The following is a 25,462-nucleotide window of genomic DNA, read 5'->3' on the forward strand; positions in this document are numbered from 1 at the left end:
TGTTGTGTTCTCCAGTGCAGCATTCATAAAATTTGTAGTCTGTACTTGGAAAACAGTGACCAGTCAGGCTTCCATTCTGCGCTTTTTTCCTTTACATTTTAATCTCTTTCTGACCTGTACTTGAAGAAAAGACGAGCAAAAAGGCAGAAGGAAGAAGTAAATATTGGTATCGCAGTAATCTTGAGATGATGGCAGTGGATTTACGTTTCCTGTTGTAAGACAAATGCATCAGGTTTGAATGGAGAGATGATTTCAACATGTCATTTTTTTACCTTAAAACTAACACCTGCACTTTTTGTCCTCTCCCCTCTGTTGTCCCTGCCAGGCCTTTGGGAATGCCAAGACGGCCCACAACAACAACTCCAGCCGCTTTGGTAAATTCATTCAGGTTAACTACCTGGAGAGTGGAGTGGTCCGAGGGTAAGTAATTGCACTTGGTGTGCATACTTGTGTGTGCGTCTGTGCTAACTTACCAGCCACCCAGCCATTTTCTCAACAACCTCATATATAGCATGTATATATACCATCTCCATGTCAAGCCACATTGTGCAACTGCAGGGACAGACAGATTTACTGCCTGTTTTCGTGCTCTGAATCTTCCTCTTCCTGCACTTTGCCATTTGTGACTTCTACCTCTCTATAACATAATATCTACCTTCCTTTTTGCACTGTTATATAGTCAGTTACATGTTCCTCCTCTGTGGTGTGTGTGTGTGTGTGTGTGTGTGTGTGTGTGTGTGTGTGTGTAGACTGAAGCTTTCAGACACTAGCATGTTCTTCCTTTTTTCTCAGTAGTCAGACTCTAGTTAGAAACTGCATCAAAGTCTGGTCAGCTGTGTCACTTCCTCACTTCCTCATCAGCCCAGGAAGAGTGGGGGAACAGCTGCACAGCACAGTACCTTAAAAAGACAACATGTAATACTGCAATTTTGAAAGAGTCAAAGAGTGAACACAGAGTGCAGTATTCAAACGAGATACTTACTACTGACAGAAAGAGATTGCTATCACTTTGCATTTCAGTGGTTTATATGCAAGGAAGTCATATCTCGATGTCGTCTCTAATTGAGACTTGCCTGTGGCAGCACCTGCTCAGAATGAGATCACAGTAAGCAGGCACCTCCAAACTGATTAAGCCTTAATAGCACCAGGTCTCATCATCCTCTATTCAATTACTTATCCTGAGATGGGGCTGTAATCCAATAAGGATAGTTGAATTTATTTAGCTCAGGCTTTTCTGCACTATGAAGCAAACACCCATTAGCTTCAAGTGAGACGCAGCTCAAAGCAGAGGACCATGTGCACAAGCCAACGCCTCACACAGTTTACCACCATAGCAAGTGCTAGCACAGCCTTCTCCTTCTCATCTCCTCCTCCTCAGGGAAGCATTGAAGCCAGTGGACAGTCACCGCTCCAGTATCACACTTGTGCTGTGTGAACTTAACAATAGCTGCCTGTCTATCTCTCCATCTCCAGTGGCAGCCATTCAGACAGTCAATAGAGGAGATTAACAAAGGGAAGGCTGGGACTAGCTGCTGTTCCGCTGCGCTGTGCTCCCCAAGTGGACTGACTGACTGATAGACAGGATGTTTTTATGCTGCCTCTCATTGTAGCTCTCTGTCCAACTAATCCTCGCTCACTGGGAACTGAGTGAGCTGGAGCTGAATGATAAATAGGGACACACACTTCAGAGATGGTTTGAAAGGAGGCGGTGTTTTGAGTGAGAGGTGTCTTGAGTATGAGCGTACATATTTTTTTTATTTTATTTATTTTTTTTTTTTGAGTATGTGTGTTATAATTGTGTGCCGGTTGCATTTTGGCACGGTGCATTTGTGTGTCAGTGTGTGCAGTTGTGTTTGGCTGTGTCTAATTAGGTTTGGGTGTCTGTGTGTGTGTGTGTGTGTGTGTGTGTGTGTGTGTGTGTGTGTGTGTGTGTGTGTGTGTTGTGGGACCTCTCTTACCCCCTCTAGTACCTGTTGACAGATATATAGCCAGCAGGGCAGTCAGCTCCTCTGGTCTTGGCTGCAATGAGGCTCCTGTCCACATTCCTCCAGATGGATACTGTTTTCTGTTAGATCAGCCTCTGTGAGCAGGCAAAAACCCACTTTCTCTTTTTGGGCAGTGTTACATGCACACATTTTTTCCTTTACATTCATTTATGAACCTTGTCCCCCACAGCTAGAAAATGAAAATACAATGCAAATTTTTTGCAAATGCAGAACAATTGTCCATACATCATTATGTAAACATTTGATAAGAGCCATGTCATACACTGCAGCACCCACTGGAACTGATCCTGGAATGGGATCAGAAACACAAAAAACTTAACAAGAAACACTAAGAAACGCAAAGCTTTTTAACGACATACAGTATAAGGCAATAAAAGCTTGCATGGGGATATTTTTGTGGATAAGTGTTTATATACTTTAATGGATACACTGTGGTTGTGACATGTGACACCCCTCCCTAAGATTTTGTTAGATCTTGTGTACAAGTCCATTTTTTTCCTTTTGCCTACATGTAGATGATCTGTAGATTTACTCTCTTATTCCTACTTTGTGTCCAGTGCTGGTCCCAGTACTAACAGATGGAGGACGTCTCTGAAACCACAACTCTATTCTTAGTCTGACATGAAGACTGGCGGCAGTGTTGTTTTTCATATGCCTGGTCTGTTGGTATAAAAAAAAAAATATAGACAACTTTATGGCCTTGGCCTTGTGTAGCGGGTAATTCTGCTTTTAAAATCGCGTATCTCATGACTGTGGAGGTCTAAAACCATACCTCTACTTTCTCTGGTTCTCCCATCCGATTTGCTCTGACCCACTTTTCCATTTTAAAAAAATACCACAGGAAACTCCTGACCATTTTGGTGGTAGCTAATCAGATTAGCTTGTTTAGGCTGTTGTCCTTGGTTTTTTGTGTGTTGCTATGTGCTGTGTGCTTCGCTACACCATCCGTCTGACCATATCTGAAGGCTTTGTTCACTCTTTGATTGTTCTGACCATCTGCCCCCGCTTCCCCTCCTGCTCCTCCCCTCATTTCATTGCCAGCCCACTTTCACATACGACCCCAACGCGCACACACACACACACACACACACACACACACACACACACACACACACACACACACACAGATATACACACTCTTCACCAACAGCTGAGCAATAGGACCAGACGACCTTTTATTATTAAGTGATTCATGCTCATTTTTTCTCTTCTTCCCCTTTTTTCCTTTCTTTTCCTCTTTCGCCCTCTCTGTCTGTCTCTCTCTACTTGCTGTCTCTGTTTTTTTTTTTTTTTAGGGCTGTGGTGGAGAAGTATCTCCTGGAGAAGTCTCGTCTGGTGTCCAGAGAGAAGAATGAAAGGTAAGGAGGAACAGGGCGAGGTCATGACCCCACACCCCGCTGACCTTCATGGGGCCCTCTGAACAAACAGGGGGACGTCCCCTAGGGAGCCTCTGATGGTTGGATATGAAGTCTGACTCAAAGGTTCAGCCTAGCCTTGGACTATTTATTTGAAGTTTTTTGGGGGGCATTTTCATGTTTAAAGATTAGATGGTCTTCAAAGGGCTGAGAGAACTCTGGCTTCTTGGGTTTTGAAAACCATTTTAAAACATAATGAATACCTGACAGCAACAATATGAAGATCAGGCACGTGATCCTCACAGGTGATTTGACACCTACACTACTGGGAAAATACCAGTAGTACCAAGAGACCATGATTACAACCCGAAGTGTCCCTTCTCATATTTGTAAAGTCATGTGCACATTTTTTGCCCTAATTTGATGTGACCTTAGCTCCTGTTTGTGAGAGTTAAATATTAACTACATCCATGCAAGCACATAAAAAACTACAATTCTCCCTGTCAGTTCTCTGAGAGAGACAGCTTCACCTCTCATGTACCTCACACCTGCTTCATGTCATGTGTGCCTTTGTTACTCACAGCTTATAGTATAGGTATCACTACAGGCCAGACTACTGGTTTGTTGCTACTCGTGTGACTAATAAGCAAACAAATACTAGCCATTGCTAAGGGAAGTATATAGTGTGTCATGAACAAAACTTTGATAGTTGATTAGACAGTTTCACCTCTATTTACCGGGGAAAGCTTATGGATGTCATTTTCCTGGCAGTGCTCTGTTTCATAGTCATACAGTTACACACAACCACACCCGGGACTGCCTGGTACAGCCACAAACAGCCACTGAGCAACTCTGGAGAAATATTTTTAGCAGTTAGATCATGCGTTTAAGAGCACCTTGACAGTAGTTTTTTCAGGAGATGGGAGCACGTTACTCAATTTCCAACCCAGAGTTTCACAACAGGTTCTGGAAAAATGGAGTCGGCAACCTTTCATTGACAAGCTCGTCTCTAACCTTCAGGCTACCACCAACAAACATAGCACGGTGTTAATCACACCATGCACAGTTGCTGTTGACAGTGTGTTGCCTGTCTAGTCTGGGAGTGAGTCTGTGTGTATGATGTCATTGTGCCTCAGTGATAAACGTGGAAACTCATTAATCCTGTGTGCTTTCACAATAAAGCTCTCCTGCCTATCTACCTAACAGCCCACTGATAGCAAGAGTGGAAAAACTGATATAAACATCACAGCAGCCCAGCCATTGTCTTCTTCCTATTAGCTTTTTTTCACATACTGGGCAGTGGTGTTAGGAAGGGTGTTGACTTTTCATCCTTTTTTATTGCACATTTATTGGGATGCCCTTATTGGAAATGGTGACCATAAACAATGAGGCTTATATTCTCTGATAAGTGTCCACCAAATAATGAAACTAAAGAATGGTGGAAACAAGAACAAGAGCCCTGTTAATTAATCCATTTGTTTTCCAAAGGTCTGGGTTTAATCAGTGGAAGGAGAATGTTTCTGCAGTGTTACTTTAATGTGAATACAGCGTGTATGAAAGATCCTGTGTGAAAACAGTCTGTGTTGTCTTGTTTCTAGGAACTATCACGTGTTTTACTACCTGTTGTTGGGAGCTTCAGAGGAGGAGCGGAAGGAGTTCAAGTTGTTGCCGCCTGAAGATTACAACTACCTCAAGCAGGTGCTGCCCCACCCACCTGTCAAAAATACGGTTATCTACTGTATTTTTATTTAATGTAAACACTGAAAATGTCTGCTTGACTGCTGCATTCCTCTTCTCTGCACAGTTACCAGCTTTTGTGCCCAGTTACCTAAATCCCAGTCTGTTCATGCTGTCCAGCCCACAATGAAAGATTTTCCACCCGTGTTCAGGAGGCATAATTAGCCTTGTGATTAACCTCTTCCGTGCAATACATCTATTTTTATTCATACAACATTGTTATTATTCCTGCGAGCATATGCTGACTGAGCTTGTGCTCCGTTGAATCCATTGTTGTGCGCGTGGTGTGACCTTGAAAGTAACATCGTCTTTGACTGTGAGTGTACCCAGTGTTCAGAATGATCTTCATGGTGTTGAATAGGCTGCTGCATATGCTCCCAGCTTCCTGCTTCCTGCCCATATGTGCACTGCATATTAATGAAGTACTCTTTGTTTCCCCTCATGCCCCCCCGTTCCATCCCACCTCTTTTTTTATCCTGCCCTCGTTCCTTGTCCCTCTTTTTATCCCTTGATATTTTTCACCTTGTATTTTTTGTCCCATTTCTCTCTCTCTCTCTCTCTCTATCTCTCTCGCTCCCCTCTGCCCCACTTTATCTCACTTTCCTTCAACTTTTTGACTCACTCCCCAACCCTGTCTCACTTTCTAGGAAAACTTTAAAATAGAAGATGAGGAGGACTTGCGTCATGACTTTGAGAGGCTACAGCAAGCCATGGAGATGGTTGGCTTCCTCCCTGCCACCAAGAAACAGTGAGTGGACCAGTGTGCTGCAGTCAATATGAATACAATTAACACCTAATATGAATCTCCTTAAATAAAATCCTGCCTGACATGGAGTTAATTAATTAGAAAACAAAGACAAGCTTGAATCCCATTTTTCCAAACATTACTTTCCATTTAGTTTATTTTTGCCACTTTAAGAGTCATATGATGAAAAATATTAAATACAAGAAAACAGACTATTTAAAATAATATTTGAACACCAAAAGATCAGCCACAATTAATGGGTCATTATAGCAGCTTTTTACAGTTAACATACACATCCTCCTTACAATGCATACATTCGGTTTTATACTCATTTAGCCTGAGAGCTGACTCAATAAAGGCCTCTTTGAATCATGCTATAGATGATGGGATTATCAAGTTAACTGCTGCACAAACAAACCATGAACATTATGTTGCTGTTGTTCCCTGTTGATGTATTGAACAACTGTGTCCGTGTTGCAGGATTTTTTCTGTGCTTTCGGCCATCCTGTATCTGGGCAACGTGACCTACAAGAAGAAGTCCACAGGCCGGGACGAGGGGTTGGACGTGGGCCCCCCGGAGGTCCTGGCTACCCTCTCTGATCTGCTGAAGGTAACGTCTGGATGTCCCTGTGTATGTGTGCGTGTTTCTAGAGACATGTGACTGTCTACATTAACGAGTGTGCGTTCCCTCCCAGGTCAAAGAAGAGTTGCTGGTGGAGGCTCTGACGAAGAGGAAAACGGTGACAGTCAACGACAAGTTGATCCTCCCATACAGCCACAGTGAGGTAGGCACCAGCCATGAAGCATCTCTCTACAACCCGTCATTACCACCAGTGATGCACTGCGGGCTAATTTGTGGCCTCATGTCAGGCATGTCATGTCTGTCGCTTCCTTTTTTTTTTTTTAGATACCACGCCTCTTGTTTTTTGGGTTTTTTTAATGTCAGCTCCAATTTCAGATTTGTTTTTCCCTACCCTCTATTTTGCCTGTTTATTTTTCTTAACCCTCTATGCATTTTTTTGCCCTCTTGCACTTGTTTTCCATTTCATTGTAGTGTAGGGTCAAATTACGTAACCTTACCTCTGCCTCTGTTCTATTCTATTGTATTCTTTGAAGTTTATTTGCGCAATAGGCATCCTTCTCTTCTCTTTTCTTCTATCAGGCGATCACAGCCAGAGACTCTATGGCTAAATCTCTGTACAGCGCCTTGTTTGACTGGATCGTCCTACGCATCAATCACGCACTGCTCAACAAAAAAGACATGGAAGAATCTGTGCCGGTGAGACCTGCAGACATATCCAGACAGATGCACACGCACACGCACTCAAAACACTAAAATGAATGAAAATTAAAGTTTGTCTGTCACGACACGTGTTTGCGTGGTGACAGTCTCTGTAAGAATGATGTGTGACTATCCTGATTAAAAAAATGTTATCCTGAATGAACTTCACTTTGATGTGACATGACACCATAGATGGTTAAACTATAAAAAATATTCCAGTACAGGAACATTAACAACATACATTCTTCATGTTTTCTACTCGTTACATTTCAGTCAGTGTTAAAAGCTCTGTCTGTTTTCCAGTGTTTGTCCATTGGAGTCCTGGACATATTTGGCTTTGAGGACTTTGAGACAAACAGCTTTGAGCAGTTCTGTATCAACTATGCAAATGAGCAGCTGCAGTATTACTTCAACCAGCACATCTTCAAACTGGAGCAGGTGAACTCCCTCATTTTTTGCCTTTTCCTTTGTCTGCCCTCCAAGTTGTCTGCCGTGAAAGATTACTTTGATTACATTATCAGCAGAGGTTTTACAGCCCTCTCTGTGTATGACCTATCATTTCAGCCTCTCTTCTCTGCTTACAAAAATGCCAAACATGATGAGTCATCCAAATAACCTTTAGTGATTTCTACGGACAGCAACAGTTTATTTCACTGGGTGCTGTACTGGTCTGCCGTAGAAAATGCTGAACTAAAGCAAAGCATTACATTCCCCTTCATTACCATATCAAGTAAAATTTGGCAACAGCATTTTGCATATTTTATCTTTGTTGAACTTTCTGGGGGAAACAGATGTCATTTTCTGTCCGCACAGTTTGTACCGAGCTGCGTGTTTTTGACATATACAAGTTAAACAAAAACACACAAAAAAATAGTCTGCTACATTTGTTGGAGTCAGCTGAGATCATACAGATGGTTAACTAGCTTCAGATTGGCTGTAAACTTTGTTCCTTGCTTGGCTGATTTGACTGATGGTCTGATTAACCAAAACACTCTGCCCTTTTCCCATCCAGGAGGAGTACCAGGCAGAGGGGATCACCTGGCACAACATCGACTACACAGACAACGTTGGCTGTATCCACCTCATCAGCAAGAAACCCACCGGCCTGCTCTACCTGCTGGATGAGGAGAGCAAGTATGACCAGCAGCAGCTTTATGATTTTTCGTGGTGTCTCGGTGGTGGCAGCTTATTGATAAAGAATGACAGCAGTGCAGTGAGGAGGACCCTGCTCTAATAGAAATCAACTGCTGTAAAAGCTATGGGGAGAAAATAACGTTTGTTCACTTTTATCCCCTATCTTCTCCTCTTTCTGTCTATTCTCCTCTCTCTTTGCTTCTCCTACAGCTTTCCACATGCCACAGATAAAACTTTGCTAGCCAAGTTCAAGCAGCAGCACCAAGGGAACAAGTACTTTGTCCCCACACCGGTCATGGAGCCTGCCTTCGTCATTCAGCACTTTGCTGGGAAGGTCAAGTACCAAATCAAGGTAAGGAGGACAGGCACATTAGACACTGGCATATTGAGTTAAAGCAGTGGCTTTCAAAGTGGGGTCCTTGAGGGGCTTCCAGCAAAATCCTCAGCAAAACGAGGACTTACTTAATTTCTGTATAGTTCAGGTCACTAGAAATTGTTAGAATACAAAAAATGTATGAGTGATTATTTTAGTTTCTGTGTTAGTCATAACTATTTTTCTCTGTTTGTCATTGTGCAAGTATGACATCTAAACATATCTACACTTGGCAAACAAAAATATCTTTTCATATCAGGGTCCTGAAGGCAAATTCGCTTCAAATGGGGTTCATGACTAAATCAAAGTCATCTTGGATGTGAAAAAAGTTTGAAAACCACTGTGTTAAATAATTTGTTCTGCTAAGTCTAGGAACAGCAACCAAGGAAGAGTCAGGCGTCATGCCAATACCTGATGCTATCAAATGTCAACAAATTCTTTTGGACGGAGCCCGTTTCCTCTTTTTTTCTTCTTTGTATCTGATGCTTTTTCTAACGTACCTGATATCTTTGAATTGATCAGGATTTCCGGGAGAAGAACACGGACCACATGCGTCCAGACATCGTGGCCTTGTTGCGGAGCAGCGACCGGGCCTACGTGCGGCAGCTCATCGGCATGGACCCTGTGGCCATGTTCCGTTGGGGCATCCTGCGCGCCACCATCAGAGGCATGGCTGCCTTCAACGAGGCTGGCCGCCGCTGGGCTGCCAAGACTGCAGGTATGTTATCACTTGACCTTTGTAACATAATACTCAAACATACAACAAAATGAGTGATGGAAAGGTGATCTTTTTAAATCCCGTTTTTAAATTATATTTCTTTTGATTGACACTAAACAACACAGTCTGAATTGTTATGATGTTGCAACCCCACATTCTGCTGTAAATATAAAACAATGGAAAGAAATATATTTAAGAGTCTGGGTTACTCAGTACTTTTGCAGCACACTGAGACAATTGATTTCAGAAATACATAATAATTATAAATCAAATGTACAAATTCACTGTCCAGAGCTACAGAAAAGTAACCATGTTAAGTGCCTAAGCCTAAAGTCCAAATGTGCAGTATAAACCACAGCCTCAGAGCATTACAGTTCTCACGTTTCTCTGCTCTGTAATTAGTCTCTCAGTCAGGCCACTGAGGAATATGGAGGTCTGAAACGTGACGTTTTAGGAGATTTTGAAACTTTCCCTGCAATTCTCAATCCTTCAGACTATTTTTGGGCCTCTCAGAAGTTGCCCATTGACGTAAGAGGCTATTTTAATGTGGATTAACAAGATTAAATAAAATCAAGACAAAAATTAAAACAGCAAAATGACCATGGTCATGCGACCCTGGTCAGGCTTTTTCCTGGTAGAATGCCTGCTTTTGAGCATTGTGAGTCCTGATAATATTGTTTGTGTTGTGTGTTTATGTTTTGTGTAGGTGTTGTTCGTCCAACCTCCAGGACTCCATTAGGAGAGCTTCAGCGGTCTAATGCCCCCATGGAAAGAATGTACAAGTAAGAACTCACACACACACACACACACACACACACACAAAGAGAGAGAGAGAAAGAGAGAGCACTCTTAAGATGTCAGCTGAGTAGCAGAGGGTGAATAAAACTGATACCACATATAAATATATGTACATAGAGCTAGCATATACTGTGGTAATGGATTATGGATTTTGTTTCTCTCTCACTTCATCCTTGTTTTCTTTGGACTGGTCACATAACTGTCAGATGTGTTTCCCCTGCAGGCAAACTGCAGCAGGTTTTATTGAGATCACTATCTGTCTACTACAGTATCTGTGGAGATGGAGCCAGAGAGCTGCTTCTCTTCTCTGTTGTTAATAACTCTGTGACTCTGCACTGACATGAAATGGAGACCAGTTGTTTTAAAAGGGATTTACAAGCCTTCAGACTTCATTAACTTGCAACCTTTCTGTCAGAGAATATACCATGTTGGCTCTTTTTGTAATTGGTGATATGTGTTATTCCGACTGGAAATAATGCTCTAAGTGGTTGGTGCTCTGTGGGCCTCTCTGCATTGACCCTGTGGTACTGGATGAGATGAAGAAGGATTAGACTGCAGTGTCAGGTGCCTAAAGGCTCCTGAGTACAGTCTCTTTAACTTGAAGTGAGCTGAATCTGTAAACACCTGACAGCACCCCCACAGACAAATCCTCCTTCACCTCATCTTGGTCACCCATATCCTTTGTCCTTCTCCACCTTTCGGTGACCCCAGTGTGTGCGGTTCTCTCCTCTCCTTCTCCCCTCCACAGACGAGCCTCTGTGCTCGATTTCTACTTTGATCACTCAGAGGAGCGCCCTCTAGAGGCCTTTGAAGACATCTTTGCTAGCTATGAGAGTAAAAAGTAAGTGAACTGGAGGACAGGAGAAAGGAATGGAGGGATGAGGCCAAGCAGGAAAGGAAATGTGGTTTGATTTGCGTAATAGAGACCAGTTTGTTCTTCATTCTGAGTAAACTCCAGTGATTGGTTGGTGATAATTTTTGGCAGAATGCAGTGGAACAGGAATTGATAGTTGAATCCATATCCAGTTTCAAATTAAAATTGCAATGGGTGTTTTAGCACAACAGTTCTCGGTTCCTAGAATTTGGAGAGCATGCATCTCTAAACATGAAGTAGAAGTCAGTCGAGCGTTTTCTGGGAGGACGTTCATGCACCAACATAATGCAGCATGGCAAAGCCGTGCTCAGACTTGCATTCGCTCTCCTACCTCACTGCAATACCCGTGTTTTCTGTGATAATCTCCCTCCTTCTTCAAGTTTATTATTATTGCTATAGAACACAGGGAAGGTGTTTGTACTGGCTTACTCTGATTAGCCACCCGGATTACAGGCATGAACCACGGAGAGCTGAAACATACACAAATACATACAGATGAAAAGGCCGCTAGTCAAATAGACAAGGAGGGTCGTGCAAGCTCTCTCAGAATGGAACTAAACTGTGAGGAATATTCTTGAATGTTGAGCCCTCTGAACCATGGCCTCATATCTCCTGTTTTCAGATCTGAAATGACTGATTTGATTTCATTACCACAGAAAAAAATATATCCTGTAGGGTTTAAAGGGACTCATTTGACCCTTGCATCCCACTGTTGCCTTGATTAAATCCTTTCAGTGCCTTTCAGATCTGTAATCACTGAGGTGCGGAGGTCAGTTTTAGTGGGGCCCTTGTATGTATTTCCCACTCCTTTCCTGCCTGGCCTCCTCTGTGTCCGTGGTCAGTCATGGGTAAGTATAGACCAGTATTGCATGGACCAGCTCTGAGATGTGCAGAAGGCTCCGTATTAACCTCACCAGACCCTGTCTCCAGTGTAATACTGGAGATTGCAATTTCCAATAACCCTGGCCCCTGTTCAAGGGGCCATAAACCCAACAGCCTCACCAGTAACTACCAGCAGTCACACAACAAGTAACAGCCCCAGCATGGAGACAGATGGCCAGCCACACTGGGCCTCAGCTCAGCTCTGCATGTTCACCACCACAGTGGCAGCGATATGGGTGTGAATACACAGCCATGCACCAACCTCTCTGTCTGTGTGTGCGCTCGTGTGTGTGTACGTGTGTGTTTGTGTGTCTCCCTTTCTATTCTTAGTGGATAAGGTAGCATGGTTGGGTGGTCTAGTGTGTCTTGTGGTTTTTATGAATATAAACATGAACCCTGGGAGAATAAATTTTGTTGGTTATTCTTCACGGATGAGCAGAGTGTGACAGCCGAAGTTCCCCTAGATATCAGACTCCCAACCATTCTGCAGTGTGTGTTCCTCTCGTGGGTGACAGTGGTGGTGTGTTTTCTTCTAAGGTGTCCTAACCGTGGTGTTATTTCCTACCCCTCTTTTTTTTTTTTCCTTTCTACCTCCTTTTTTCATTTGTCCAACCCTTCTCCTGCTCTTTCCCTCCCTTCCCCTCTCCTGCTGTCCATACGCATTCCCTCTCCATGCTGGGGGTGTGTATGTGTGTGTGATCAGGGACATGCATGCACAGATCATCAGCTCCATTAAGGACTTGCAGCTGGACGGTGAGGACCCTCGCAAGCTACTGCAGTCCTGGGGTCGCCTCCGCTTCCCGCGGCACATCCTCCAGTGAGTCTGCAGACAGACTTGGCACCACCCACTCTCCAGTTCAGTCTGATTGTGTCGAGTCTAGCTCAACCAAAAACACACTCCTGTCAGCTCCAGACTTAGCTTGGCTTGGTTTTCCTGGAACAGTGTTGACAACCCTAGCCTCATTTTGACCAGCGCAGCTCTGCTCAGCGTCAAGGATGAGACCAATTTAGCTTAGCCCAGCCCTGGGTAGAGAATTACTCCTGCTGTTACCCAATTTTCTCACAAGGATCACTTAAGTTTGAGCTAATCTAATGTAATGTAATCTAATGAAAACCGTAAAGCACATTACTGCTCAAACAGCAAGCAAATGAAGACACACATGCTCACTAATAGCCCACAAATGACTTGTGACCACACCTTACTTTGAATAAGAGATCTACAGAGTGATGGTGTGGCCAGTATATCGAGTTGATGAGTGACATTTTGAGACCTTTTGCATTGGCAGACAGTGACACAAAAAATGTATACATTTAATTTTATGTAATAAAAATAAATCATCTCTGCCCACTACTGTCCAATCTTGAGAGGACAAGAAAAAGTCTTGCTGGTGTTGTTTGTGTTTATTTTTTACCTTCAAATACATTGATTTAAGGCTACCTCTGAGCTTTTTTAAGCCCTTTTTTGCCTCCGGTACTGTAGATTAGTTGATAATCATTATATTATTGATCATATTTTTGAAACATCTGCAATGGTCCTTGAGAAAATAGGCATATAGGTCGACGTCTAATGTTAAAGTGAACTGAAGGATGCAGAAACTATCCAGGACGTAGAAAATAAGGGAACAGTGGTTTGGTTGTCAAAGACGAGGAAGTGCAGCTGTGGCCGTGGTTTGATCCACTCAGTTGGATTTTTATTAGTATGTATATTTTTTGTTGTTAGGGCTTTACAGCCATAAAGGATATTCCCTTATTAGCCATGTTTGTAGACATCTGTCCTCTTTAAGGCTGAAGATATAATAGCTGGAATGCATCTGTGAACTGCTGCATGAGCAAAGTAGTGTTTAGAGGAATGAGCTGGCATGTGAGGTCTTTCAAAGCATCTGTAAAAATATGGTCACAATGGCCACACCGCATGTTGCAGTTTACAGCAAGTTCTGCAAGCTGATACTTGGCAATAATGGGGATATTTCCTCAACTCAAATCTAGAGCCATTGATTTAGCGGTGAAAGCAAGAGAGCATGGAAAAAGGAGTTTCATCCTCATATGGGGATTCTCCGCTGGTCTGACTGTTTAGAGTCTCCATCCCATCACCTTCTTCACCTGCAGTACCTTACCGTATCCCTTCCTCTCCTTTGTCCTCCTCCCTCATTCAAGCTTCGCCTTTACTCATCGTTCATCCCATCATCCAGGTGCAACCCTCGATCTCATCACTGACTGACAGCGCATGAAGAAGACTCACCTACCATACTAACCTGGCTCCACTCGCCCCCTCCACTCTGCACCTCCATCCGCCTGCCTGAGACACTGACCTGTCACTCCTTTAACTCATCCCTCCTTCTCTCTCCTCTCTTTTACACAGGAAGAACAAGAGCACCAAACAGAGGCAGATCATCCCTAAGGTAAGCCTCAGTAAAGACATGAGAACCTCACCTTACAGTTTGAGTCACAAAAACCTGCCCTACTGCTGTAACTAAACAACATTTAATACTATGAGACAAAAAATGAATCGTGCAGTTGCCGCCGATTTTAAAGTTGTGGTATATTTCGATATCCCTTTCGATGTTCTTTTAAACTTATAAGTGCCATATAAAGTTGTGTTGTACTCTAATGTTACCATGCAGAATTTGCTAGACTCTCGGTCCCTGAAGTTCATCGTTGGCTTGACACTTCATGATCGCACGACCAAGTCTCTGCTCCACTTGCACAAGAAGAAGAAACCCCCCAGCATTAGCGCCCAGTTTCAGGTAACATCACAGACAAAAGCCAACAGCATACACAGGACATAAACTTGATTTTTCCATTTTACAACAAACACACCCACCATTTGCTATGCTGAACATTCAAAAAAATGCCCTCCTTGTTTTCTTCAGACCTCTCTGACCAAACTCCTAGAGACTCTGGGAAGAGCAGAGCCCTTCTTCATTCGCTGTATCCGCTCCAATGCTGAGAAGGTAAGAGCCTGTCAGGGATTTATGGATAATGTAAAAATTAAAATGTATTGTGATAAATTTAACCATTTTTAGGCATCGTAAGAGGAGCATTATAAAGATTAAAGTTTTCTTCTTTCACTATAACATAGTTTTCTTCCTGTCTCCTTGTTTATGAGCAGAAGGAGATGCATCTGGACGAGGCCTTGGTGTTTCAGCAGCTACGCTATACAGGAATGCTGGAGACTGTGCGCATCAGGAGGTCAGGCTATGGGGCCAAGTACACTTTCCAGGTACTGCACATCTAGTCCTTATTTGGGCTGACAGTCCATGTAATGATTTGTCAATGAAAGTCAGATCTACTCCACACCAGTCGCTGAAGATATTCCGTCTCCGTAGTAAACATTTTGGTATTGAGCAGATGTTGATGCAATGGCCTGCACCGCTGCTGAAACCAGTGTAAATAAAGCACCAAAATGAAAGTTGACCATCGTCGGTGTTGAACATAGCTGCTAGCTCCATCTTTTTCTGAAATCAGGACCAAAATATCTTCAATTCAAAACTGTTTGCAAACTTACTGTATAATATTTCCCATGCCATATCACATTGTGAAAATTTATGTTTGTTTGGTTTGATGTCAAAGTCGTCTCACATGAAATGTTTACTGGTTATCTGGCTTATTCCCTCATAATGGCATTCGCTGTCTTGTCCCTGCAGGAGTTCATAGAGCAGTTCAGAGTGCTGCTGCCAAAGGACACGGCTGCCTCTAAAGAGGTCATCTCAGTCCTGTTTGAGAAGATGGGCCTCGATCCCACCACCTATCAGATAGGCAAAACTAAGGTGAGCCAGTCATTTATTTTTATTGCACATGAGATTTATAGTTTGTTACATTAGACAAACCCTCCACAACTGTGTGCTTTATATTATATTTACATTACATTATATCAAAATGTTATCTACTCAGGTGTACCTGAAGGAGCCAGAGCGGCAGCAGCTGCAGGACACACTGCACAAGGATGTGATGCGAAAAATCATCTTCCTACAGCGCTGGTTCAAGGCTCGCCTGCAAAGGAAGGAGTTCTTGGACATGAGACAGGCAGCCATCTTGATCCAGGTAACCACAGATAGATGTGCACGTCTGTTAACAAACTGATTTTGTTTCCTCGGTTTTCTTTTTAATAGTTACATATCTTGATCATTTTCTCTCCTCCTCCCTGTCCTCCCTCTTAGCGTTCATGGCGCAGGTACTGCGAAGAGAGGCAGAGGCAGAGAAGCAGAGCAGCCACTCTGATCCAGGCTGCGTGGAGGGGGTCCAAGCAGAGAGCAGAGTACCTCCGCCATAAGCAGGGTGTTACCAAAATACAAGCCCTGGTCAGAGGACACTCAGCACGCAGGAGGTAACAGAACTGTTAACTGAAGACACTGTGTTTAGCTGCGCAGTTGTTGTACATCAATATAATGTTAAAGTCCAGTCAGTTACGTCTACAAATCAGATGGATCAGTGATGGTCTTCAGATGCTGTATTGACATTTCAAAAGATGTTTATTTCCTGTGATACATATTTGTGGGAAACTCGGAGACTTCGAATAGCATTTTTAACTTAGCATAAACATGAAATTGTAACTGTACCTTAAATTTATTTTTGGTTTTTACAGATGCCAATCCATACGTGAGGAGAAAAGGAGGAAAGAGAGGGAAGAAGAGGCGGAAGCGAGGAGGAGGGCAGAAGAGGAGGAGGCGAGGAAGAGGGCAGAAGAGGAGGAAGCAAAGAGGAGGGCAGAAGAAGAGGAAGCGAGGAGGAGGAGGGAAGAAGAGGAGGAAATAAAGCGAAAGGCAGAAGAGGAAGAGGCAGACAGGCTAGCGAGGGAAGCTGAAGCTGCCAGACGTGCTAGAGAGGCTGAAAAAGAGGCCTCAATGAAACTGAGGGAGGAAGAGGAGGCCAGGTCACAACAGGCAGATGGCATTGACATGGTGCCTCAAACAAGGGAGGACCCAGACATAGAGTTAGTCACAGAGGAGACGCTAGATGAAAGCCAGCAGGACAGTTTCCCTGTCCAGGAGGCAGAGGAGGAGAAAGGAGTGCAGGACCAAGAGGCTGCCAGAAGTTTACAGACGGAAGAGGAGCAGGGGAAGGAGGAAGAGCTGGAGGAGGAAGATGAAGGACTGGGGGAGGAGGAAGAGTGTGGTGTGCCTTCATCTCCCAGGTCTGATTCGGAGACCAATGGTACCCTGGCTGAGGCTGGACCCCAGCTAGATGAGGAAGAGGACGACGAGGACTTGGAGAACCAGACACTAGAGCAATTGGATTCAAAACCTGCTGAACCAGAGAAGCCGAATGCTGGGCTGACTCAAGATAAGAGCGCAGATACTCAGGCTGCCAGCACGAGCCCGACACCTTCTGAGCAAAAGAGAGTGCGACCTCCTGTACACAAGGGCCAAACCTCCAGGAGCCAGGAGAAGAGAGAGCAGAGGAGACGGAGAGGGCTCGAGCACAACAGGAGAGAGACTGAACGAGCCGCCTCCTCCTCTACCTCAGCCGTCAGCAAGGATGAAACCTCCGTGCCAAAGGGCAAAAGCCAAGAGGCTGCCAGGCTAAAAGAGCGGGCGGACAGCAAGGAGCTGGATCAGTACACCTTTGTGGCCTGGAAGATGAAAGAGGACAAAGGAGGGAAGAAGGAAGGGAAAACTTCTCCGCCTCTGTCCTCCGCTGGCCCTGTTCGTCCATCTACGTTGTCCCTGCAGCCCTCCGACTCTGTGCATGAGAGGAATGGGCATGGCGAAGGTGCCGGGGCAGTGAACCTGCAGCGCCGTTCCGGGGGGATAAAGGAGAAGCCAGAGAAATGGAAGGGGAGGAGGAGTGAAGGAGGACAGTCTGAGAACACCAGCCCTCCTCCACCTCACAACACGGAGGAGAGGAGGAAAAAGCTTTCACAGTATGCCTTCTCTTCTTGTCATATTCTCCTTCCTACCCTCAACAGATTCCCAACTAAAGCTATCAAATATATTAATATTATTTTGATATCATCTGCAATGTTGGTTATCATAAGATCGTCTTTTCCTGGTGTCAAAGGCTGCTTTACAGTAAAGGGATGCAATATTCTGAACTTATTTGCCTCTGCCTAGTTGGCTATCCTGTCCACATTACTAATTTTATCCCAAAAAAATTATCAAAATTGTTCATCAAAAATCTTATGTATCAAAATATCTTATAAAAGCACCAACAGTCATCCCAACAATATCATCACAATATCATACCGAGATATTCAGTCAAATATCATTTTTTAACCATATCACCCAGCCCTACTCCCAACACAGCTTAATCTATAATAAAACTTCTGTTTACATCATTTATGTTAACATCAGCAGCAGATGAGAAGAGATCTCCAATGAAAAACTCTCCCTGCATCTGTTTAGTAGAAAACTCAATGTGTAACATCATTATCTGGGGAAGCCACTGCTCCTCCTGCTACCTTGTTCATAAATTCCTATGGATGCTAACTCTGTGTCTCTGTCCCTCCATCTGCAGGAGTCAGCAGGCCTCACTAGACAGTTTGTCTCCATCCTCTGAAGGAGCTGGTGCTATTTCAACCAGGGAGGTAATACAGCCATTGATCTACTTTAATGAATAACGCATTTCGTGTTTTATAAGCTCAGAGGTAAACTAAGGTCAGTTTAACTATTTACACTACAAAACTCTGCTCTTTCCTGTTTTCCGGTGTGCCTCAGTACCTGTATAGTCAGCACTAATTCTCCTGCTGTGTCTTCTGTTCTGCAGATACTTTCTCCCATGGAAAGCCATCCTGATGTCTCAAAGGGAAGCTCCTTCAGAAGGAAACACCAAGATAGCTCGGGTCACCAGGACTTTGGCCACACCGTCCCGTCCACACCAGAGAAGTAAGTTACTGCACCGCACTATGTGGGATGACGCAGTAGCATGAACTATTCAGCAATATTTCGTCCAGATTATTGATTTATACATTTCCTAGATCCGAGGAGACAAGCTCAACCGAAGAATACTCTGATTCTCCCAGTAATTGACTGAAGTTATCAGTGTAGATATGTAATATCATATTCTCCTGGATTAGGAGGAAAGCCTCTTCACAGTAAACCACTCACAGTTGCATCTTTACCCACTAGGAGGTCTTTTGGAGCCAGATAGCTCATGAGAAAACACATTGTCTTGTGTAATCAAGCCGTCCCTGGCTCCCTCATGTGGCGTTTGACACGCATGGCCTTCCCTAACCATATATAGATACACAGACAGTTTGTTATGGGAAAGAGACACGATGGCGGAAATTCCTGATAACTGAATTTAGTCTGAATGGATTGACGTGCATGCCAGAAACCAAGTGCCTGAGGTTCACTCACTGAGCCAGAGATTTATCAGATGGAGGGTCGAGTGGATTGCTTTGTTTTTAATTTGTGTTGTTGCTATGGCGATGTTATTGGAGAGGAGTTTGAATATGTGGCACTGTAAAGAGATTTTGTTAGAAAAATACAGTCTTCATGGTGTGTCAGAATGTTTTTAGTCATAAAAGCCCTTTTATCTGTTTTATTTAACATTCATCAAGAAGAAATACCACATTTCATGCAGTTATGTGATCAGGAACACAACATTCAAAAACAAAAACAAAACAATAAAAAAAAACAGTATCTACCATTAAAAAAAGACTAGAAGTTACAAGTTACAAGTTAGAAGTTACAAAACTGAATATGATTACCCTGTAGTGTTACACTATGCAGTTCACTTACGTTGACTTGATGTGTGAATGTTCTTAACGGGTTATGTTTGTGTGTCATCTAGGTCTTCAGGTTTCCTCAGCAAGATCTTGAAGAAGCGACCCCACAAGGAGGCCCAGACTCCAGATGATGGAGAGCTGACCATGGCTCAGGCCCTCAGCGAGAAGCCAGCAGGAGGGGAAGGTAACTGCTACAGAAAGGAACCTGCTCAGACCTTCGTGTAAACTGGCCTTGTCAAATACCCTTGAGATAGATAGAATACATTGTGTGCTGAAAGGGCTGCCTGTGTCATTTACTGTCCTTCAGTATTTCCTGTTACCATATGTTGACAGTGTTGTGAGTAATTTAGAGAGGGGAATGACTTATGGCCTCTGTTTAAACCCTTCCAAAATAAGAATTTGTTAACATGACTCACCCAGTATTTATGCTTGTGTATTATCCACCCTGGAGTCACAGGAGTGTTACTCATGTTAGTTTAGCCTTCATGAAACTGCCTCACTGCATCTGCAGGGCTGCTGCAGTCCTCTTCCGTCATACTTCCTGAAGTGAGATGTGGAAAGAAAACACAGGTGTATTATTATTATTCCAGAGGCTTAACTAATCACGCTGTTTGCTTTCTGGGTAAATAGTGACCCGCGCAGGATCACGCTCAGTGCTAACGCAGTAATGTGACTCTTTTCCCTCTACTTGCTGATGTGTTGCAGTATATTCCACTCTGGTGGTTTGAGATCAGTTTGCACAAACTCCAAGATTTGGAGTTTATGGTGAGCTTTTCCCCCTGCAGCTGAATTTATTTTGTGACAATGAAAACTTTCTTCCCTTCCTTTTCAGCCCCACTACTTGGACACTCGTCTCGCTCCCTTACCCAGCCCCTTGGCGACCGTGCTGGCAAAGGCCTCAGTCGAAACCCCACCATCAAGATCAGCCGTGCCACACGGGTCTCTGAACAGTGGAACGCCTCGTTGGACCGAGAGATCACCAACGCCAACGAGCTACGACACCTAGACGAGTTTTTAGGCAACCAGGTATATTAAAGTGGGCAGCAAAATTATAGCAGAAATTAATTTGGTCTTGTTCAGACAGATAAAAGGACACTTTAATGTAAAAAAAAAAAAAAAAAAGTGCCACATTGGCTTTAGGCTCTGCACTGAACAGGCTTTTTGGCCAATTGATGGAAAATATCACATGATTGGTGATGATTCCTTCATTTCTCTTTTTCCTTTTCCTGTTATTTCCCCTGTTTACATCTCTGCAAACATCAAATGGCCAACTATTTTAAAATCAATACTTTTGAGGCCAGGCTTGCTGAGCTGATTAGCCAGTATCTACACCTTTCATAAATAATCCAACAGTTCCTAAAATCAATATATCCCCTTTGTTCCCTTTGTCACTCTCCCTTTAGAATAGGAGTTTCAGTATGTCAGAAAGATTAACATCCCATAGCACTCTGTCTGTCCTGTAAATCAAAAATTCTCATGTTGTGTTGGTTGTAAGTACATGTGTTTTATTAATGGATGTTTGCTTTGGCCTTGTCTCTGCAGGTGAATGATTTCCGCTCCAGGGGCAAACAGCTGTCAGCTACAGAAGCCATCTTTGTAACAGCCACCATGCAGTTCAGAGAGACCATCAAAGCCATGTATTCTCTCCCAGTAAGTCTATCTGCCGACAAAGACTGAACGTCCGCGATCATTTTTTTCCTTCCTCTTCCTTATTTTTTCTTGCTCTCCCCTAACCTTTAACAGAAGCCCACCACTGGCTATAAGGGCCTGATGAAAGGCTACCAGAACAAAGTGATCCACTTGGCGGGCGACAAGCAGAAAGGAGAGGTGCAGTTGGTGGTCAACTTGTTCCAGTCGGTGCTGGACGGCTTCATCAGAGGAGAGATGAAGAAGGAGGAGGGTGAACCCGCCAAGGTGAAACAACACAGAGCCGCTCTCACTAAGATTCATGATCAATCACTCTAGTTAGCCCATACATGAACAAAACAATGTACTCATGCCTGTGCCCTCTATCTGTTTATTCAGCCTGCAAAAGCTAGAAAGAAGAGGCGGAAAAAAGATAAGAGTGTAAGTATTCAGTGATAAAAATTTTGTGTGACCATATTTTTCACTGCAGAACACTGTTAACAAAGAGCAGTTTAATACAGATTAGGATTTTTAATTGAGCGACTGATGGTGTTTTTAGATGGAGAGCCCACTGGATCATGTGTTCAGCAACTATCAGGTCAACATTATGCAGTCATGTGACCAGTGCAGCTCCTACATCTGGGGCATGGAGAAGGCCTACATGTGCAGCTGTGAGTTTACACTCAAACATTTGCCAGTTGTGTATTTATATACTTAACCATTTGAAACCTGAGCAATTTCCCTTGATTTCTTTCAAAAACATTATATATTTGGAGCGCCCTGGTAGCTCACTGGATAAGAGCACATGCCACTTGTTTGGGCTGAGTCCTGATCGCAGCATCCTGGGTATGATTCAGACCTCAGGCCGTTTGCTGCACGTCATCCCTCCTCTCTACCCTGCCTTACCTGTCTCTCTCTGCTGTGACTGTCCAAAAAAATTTAAATAAATGAGTGAATCCTCCAGAAATGAATCAAATGAAATGAATTTTGTTTAGCCAGTGAAATAACCCCTTTCAAAATGAAAGCCTGACCATGGCCTCCTGGGTTTCAAAAAGTTAAGAATCAGCCATGCTGCATCACATAATGAACTATACATTCTTAAGTGCATGAGTTCTTGTATTAATCGATTTTTTTTTTTACATATTTGACCTCATTTTCCAGACTGCAAAATGGTGTGCCACAAGAAATGCCTCTGCAAAATAGTCACCGACTGCTCCACCTACTGTGCCAAAAAGGTACATGTTGAGCTTGCTTTTTATATTGTATTGCTCTGAAGTGTTGTAGTAATATGTATAATTTCATATCATGTCATGGGAAAAACAAAATTATTTAAAACATAATTCGACCCTGATGAAGACAGTCGATTCTGTCAAAGTGTCGGTACAGTATAAGTGAGTGTCAAGTCAGGCAGTAATTACACATTATTGCACATACATTATGCTTAATTGCATGGATGTGTCAGGTAACATAGATGTTGATTGGATGAATCAAATGTTTAATTACCTGCTGCCGTCTGGCTCAATCCTCAGAGCGATGAAGAGGCCGCTGGGCAGCACTTCGGGGTGCGTGTGTGCCACCTGATCAGTGATAAGAATCCTGTGCCCATGGTGCTGGAGATGATGCTGGAGCACGTGGAGATGAACGGCCTCTACACAGAGGGCATCTACCGCAAGTCTGGCTCTGCCAACCGCATGAAGGAGCTGCACCAGAGACTAGAGACTGGTTAGCCCCCTCCTGCATAACATCAACTGCTTGTTTGGACTGTCACCCTCACACTTTGGCTCAAACGCACACGCCCAAACTTCTGTTCATTTCTCCAAGTATGTTCTGGTTGATGCCTCATTGCTGCTGTATTCTTCAGATCCCCATTTGGTATGTCTGGAAGACTACCCCATCCACACGGTGACAGGCCTGGTGAAACAGTGGTTGAGGGAGCTGCCAGACCCACTGATGACCTTCATACATTACAATGACTTCCTGCGAGCCGTAGGTAAGGATGCCATTTCCCAGTGGAGGGCAGCATTTAACATGACAGATCGTCTGCTGGGCATTTGTTTTCAGGTCTGCTATTTCCTGCCTCTGGATTGTTGTTGTTGTTGCTTTTGTTGTTTAAGACACTGACAGAAAAAGCTGGTCAATATGTGAGGCTAAAATCTGACATCAAATTGCTATAATAACTGTTATAACAGTTATTAGTACAAAGTAAAAAAAAAATGAAAAATGGGATTTATCATAATTAATACCTTATTTATTGTTTTCTTCTACTCATCTGTAGAGCTACCAGAGAAGCAGGAGCAGCTTCATGCCATCTACAAGGTGCTGGAGGAGCTTCCTACTGCAAACTTCAACACGCTGGAGAGACTCATCTTCCATCTGGTTAGGTAGGGATTCTCTCACTGTGGTTCATTCTCTCAGGGTTAGTGGTTCAAATCACACCAAAACCACTTGTCCTGAAAATGGTTGCACTCGCAGCACAATGTAATGTTATGATTAAATGAACAGTAGATTCCAGCTGCATCTAAACATATATTTGGTGACTGATTACTGTCTTGCAGAGTTTCTAAAGAGGAGGCCCACAACCGCATGTCTCCTAACTCCTTGGCGATAGTGTTTGCCCCGTGCATCCTGCGCTGCCCAGACAGCGCAGACCCGTTGCTCAGCATGAAGGACGTGGCCAAGACCACCACGTAAGAATGCAGCTAATTGTTACAAGAGTTATCCACAGATGCACAAAGCTCTGTTAGTACTCTTCTAGCAAAAATGACAGAATGAGGTATTTAGAGTAGGTCTTTTTCTCTTGTATGATCATAAAGTGCATACACAATGACCAGCTTTCAGACTGCACACAATCACGCCAGAGATAGTCTAAGAAGGGAGACATTCCAAAAATATCAGCAACCACTTCCAGGGTCAACATTGCGTGCGAAAACTGGGCTAGACAGACAAAAATGAATAAAAGTTCTGTGAGACTTTCCTAAACAAGGACACAGTGTCATAGAAGCCTCACTCTTTATTTGCACCCATGATTTGTGGCCTACGCATTGTGTTTGGCAGATATCAAATATGTCCTAGTTATTTAGTTTGTTGGCAGGCACAGCTTGCATTGTAAGCTACTATTTAAGGACATTGTCATTGGCTTTTTGTGAAACTGAAAATTCAGTGACCATCAGGAGGAAAAGTGAACATAAATCAGAGGAACTGTCAGGTAGGCGAGGTTGGTATAGAAAACACATTTATGCTACATTTATGCTACACGCACTTCACATTTTGATTACAGAGCATGTCTGCTTAAAATAATGTCTTCATTTTTAGCATGGCCATTAACACAGGGTTTAGTCACAGTAATAGTCCAGTTACTGGTTAATATTTTAAAATCAACCATCATGATCATTTTATAGCATTTACATGAGCGCCAGTAGGCGTCAAGTTGTCTACTGTTTAGCAAATGGTCAGCACTGCCCTCTGATGCTCAAAAGACTATACTGCATGTTTTTTTTCTTTTCTCTTACTGAAGTCAACTGACCTGGTTTGGCTTTCTTTCTCTAAAGGCTTTGGTCACACTCTTTGATGCTGTCATGTAAGACACTCTCTCTCCTTTGTCCCTCTGTAGGTGCGTAGAGATGCTAATCAATGAGCAAATCAGACGCTACAATGAGAAGATGGACGAGATCGAGCAGCTGGAGTACGCTGAGGCTCTGGCTGTCAACCAGCTCAAACTGAAGAGACAGAACACGGTGAGGAAGAAAGCCTCGGCCCACTCTGGACTGGCTTTTCACCTTAGTTTGTTCTGGAAATTACAGCAACAGTAAATACCAGGAAGTGATAGATGAGTGCTCAGTATAAAATTTGCCACAGCTTAACTAGATCGTTACATGTTCATTGATCAGTTAAATCACATGGCAACCCCAGTGTCACATATACATGTTCTTCGTGTTACATGGGTAACATGGCCAATGTTCCTTGTTTCTCTTTAGCACTACCTGCATTTACCTCTCAGGTTCTCAGCTCCTTACAAAGGAGTGGTGGTATGTATCATAAAGCCTCAAGTTCTCTTGGTAGATCTAGTGGATATAGTAGTGTGTGTGCCATGCTCAAGCGTCTGTGCATGGCATGTTAGACGTGGGTAACCCTCTTGCTGTTCTCTCCTCCCTCTTTCTCTTTTCCCCATTTCTCTTACTAACTGGTAGTGCATTGCATGATTCTGTTAGTTTAGTTCAAATCCTGCTTGTGATGTGAAGGATCATGACTCTGTTGTCTTTACCACTA

At 43.4% G+C, this 25,462-nt stretch overlaps 1 protein-coding gene across 1 annotated transcript in view; it reads left to right on the forward strand.

The window, feature by feature from the left end:
- The window catches only part of myo9b (myosin IXB), a 62,174-nt gene that overhangs the window by 32,710 nt on the left and 4,002 nt on the right, over positions 1–25,462 (forward strand). The window contains exons 5-41 of the mRNA XM_030048964.1: positions 326–420; positions 3,302–3,364; positions 4,960–5,059; positions 5,746–5,846; positions 6,324–6,453; positions 6,539–6,628; positions 7,006–7,122; positions 7,429–7,563; positions 8,138–8,259; positions 8,470–8,611; positions 9,155–9,350; positions 10,057–10,132; positions 10,897–10,989; positions 12,608–12,721; positions 14,264–14,303; positions 14,526–14,648; positions 14,775–14,855; positions 15,014–15,124; positions 15,549–15,671; positions 15,796–15,945; positions 16,062–16,228; positions 16,487–17,764; positions 18,358–18,427; positions 18,607–18,725; positions 19,636–19,754; positions 20,403–20,596; positions 21,113–21,220; positions 21,314–21,484; positions 21,596–21,637; positions 21,756–21,867; positions 22,358–22,431; positions 22,726–22,918; positions 23,058–23,186; positions 23,472–23,577; positions 23,752–23,883; positions 24,807–24,930; positions 25,171–25,221. Of these exons, the coding sequence (XP_029904824.1) occupies positions 326–420; positions 3,302–3,364; positions 4,960–5,059; positions 5,746–5,846; positions 6,324–6,453; positions 6,539–6,628; positions 7,006–7,122; positions 7,429–7,563; positions 8,138–8,259; positions 8,470–8,611; positions 9,155–9,350; positions 10,057–10,132; positions 10,897–10,989; positions 12,608–12,721; positions 14,264–14,303; positions 14,526–14,648; positions 14,775–14,855; positions 15,014–15,124; positions 15,549–15,671; positions 15,796–15,945; positions 16,062–16,228; positions 16,487–17,764; positions 18,358–18,427; positions 18,607–18,725; positions 19,636–19,754; positions 20,403–20,596; positions 21,113–21,220; positions 21,314–21,484; positions 21,596–21,637; positions 21,756–21,867; positions 22,358–22,431; positions 22,726–22,918; positions 23,058–23,186; positions 23,472–23,577; positions 23,752–23,883; positions 24,807–24,930; positions 25,171–25,221 (5,391 nt within the window). The remainder of the gene's footprint in view (positions 1–325; positions 421–3,301; positions 3,365–4,959; positions 5,060–5,745; positions 5,847–6,323; positions 6,454–6,538; positions 6,629–7,005; positions 7,123–7,428; positions 7,564–8,137; positions 8,260–8,469; positions 8,612–9,154; positions 9,351–10,056; positions 10,133–10,896; positions 10,990–12,607; positions 12,722–14,263; positions 14,304–14,525; positions 14,649–14,774; positions 14,856–15,013; positions 15,125–15,548; positions 15,672–15,795; positions 15,946–16,061; positions 16,229–16,486; positions 17,765–18,357; positions 18,428–18,606; positions 18,726–19,635; positions 19,755–20,402; positions 20,597–21,112; positions 21,221–21,313; positions 21,485–21,595; positions 21,638–21,755; positions 21,868–22,357; positions 22,432–22,725; positions 22,919–23,057; positions 23,187–23,471; positions 23,578–23,751; positions 23,884–24,806; positions 24,931–25,170; positions 25,222–25,462) is intronic.

This window comes from Myripristis murdjan, chromosome 4, assembly GCF_902150065.1.
Source record: "Myripristis murdjan chromosome 4, fMyrMur1.1, whole genome shotgun sequence".
Classification (NCBI taxonomy): Eukaryota; Metazoa; Chordata; class Actinopteri; order Holocentriformes; family Holocentridae; genus Myripristis; species Myripristis murdjan.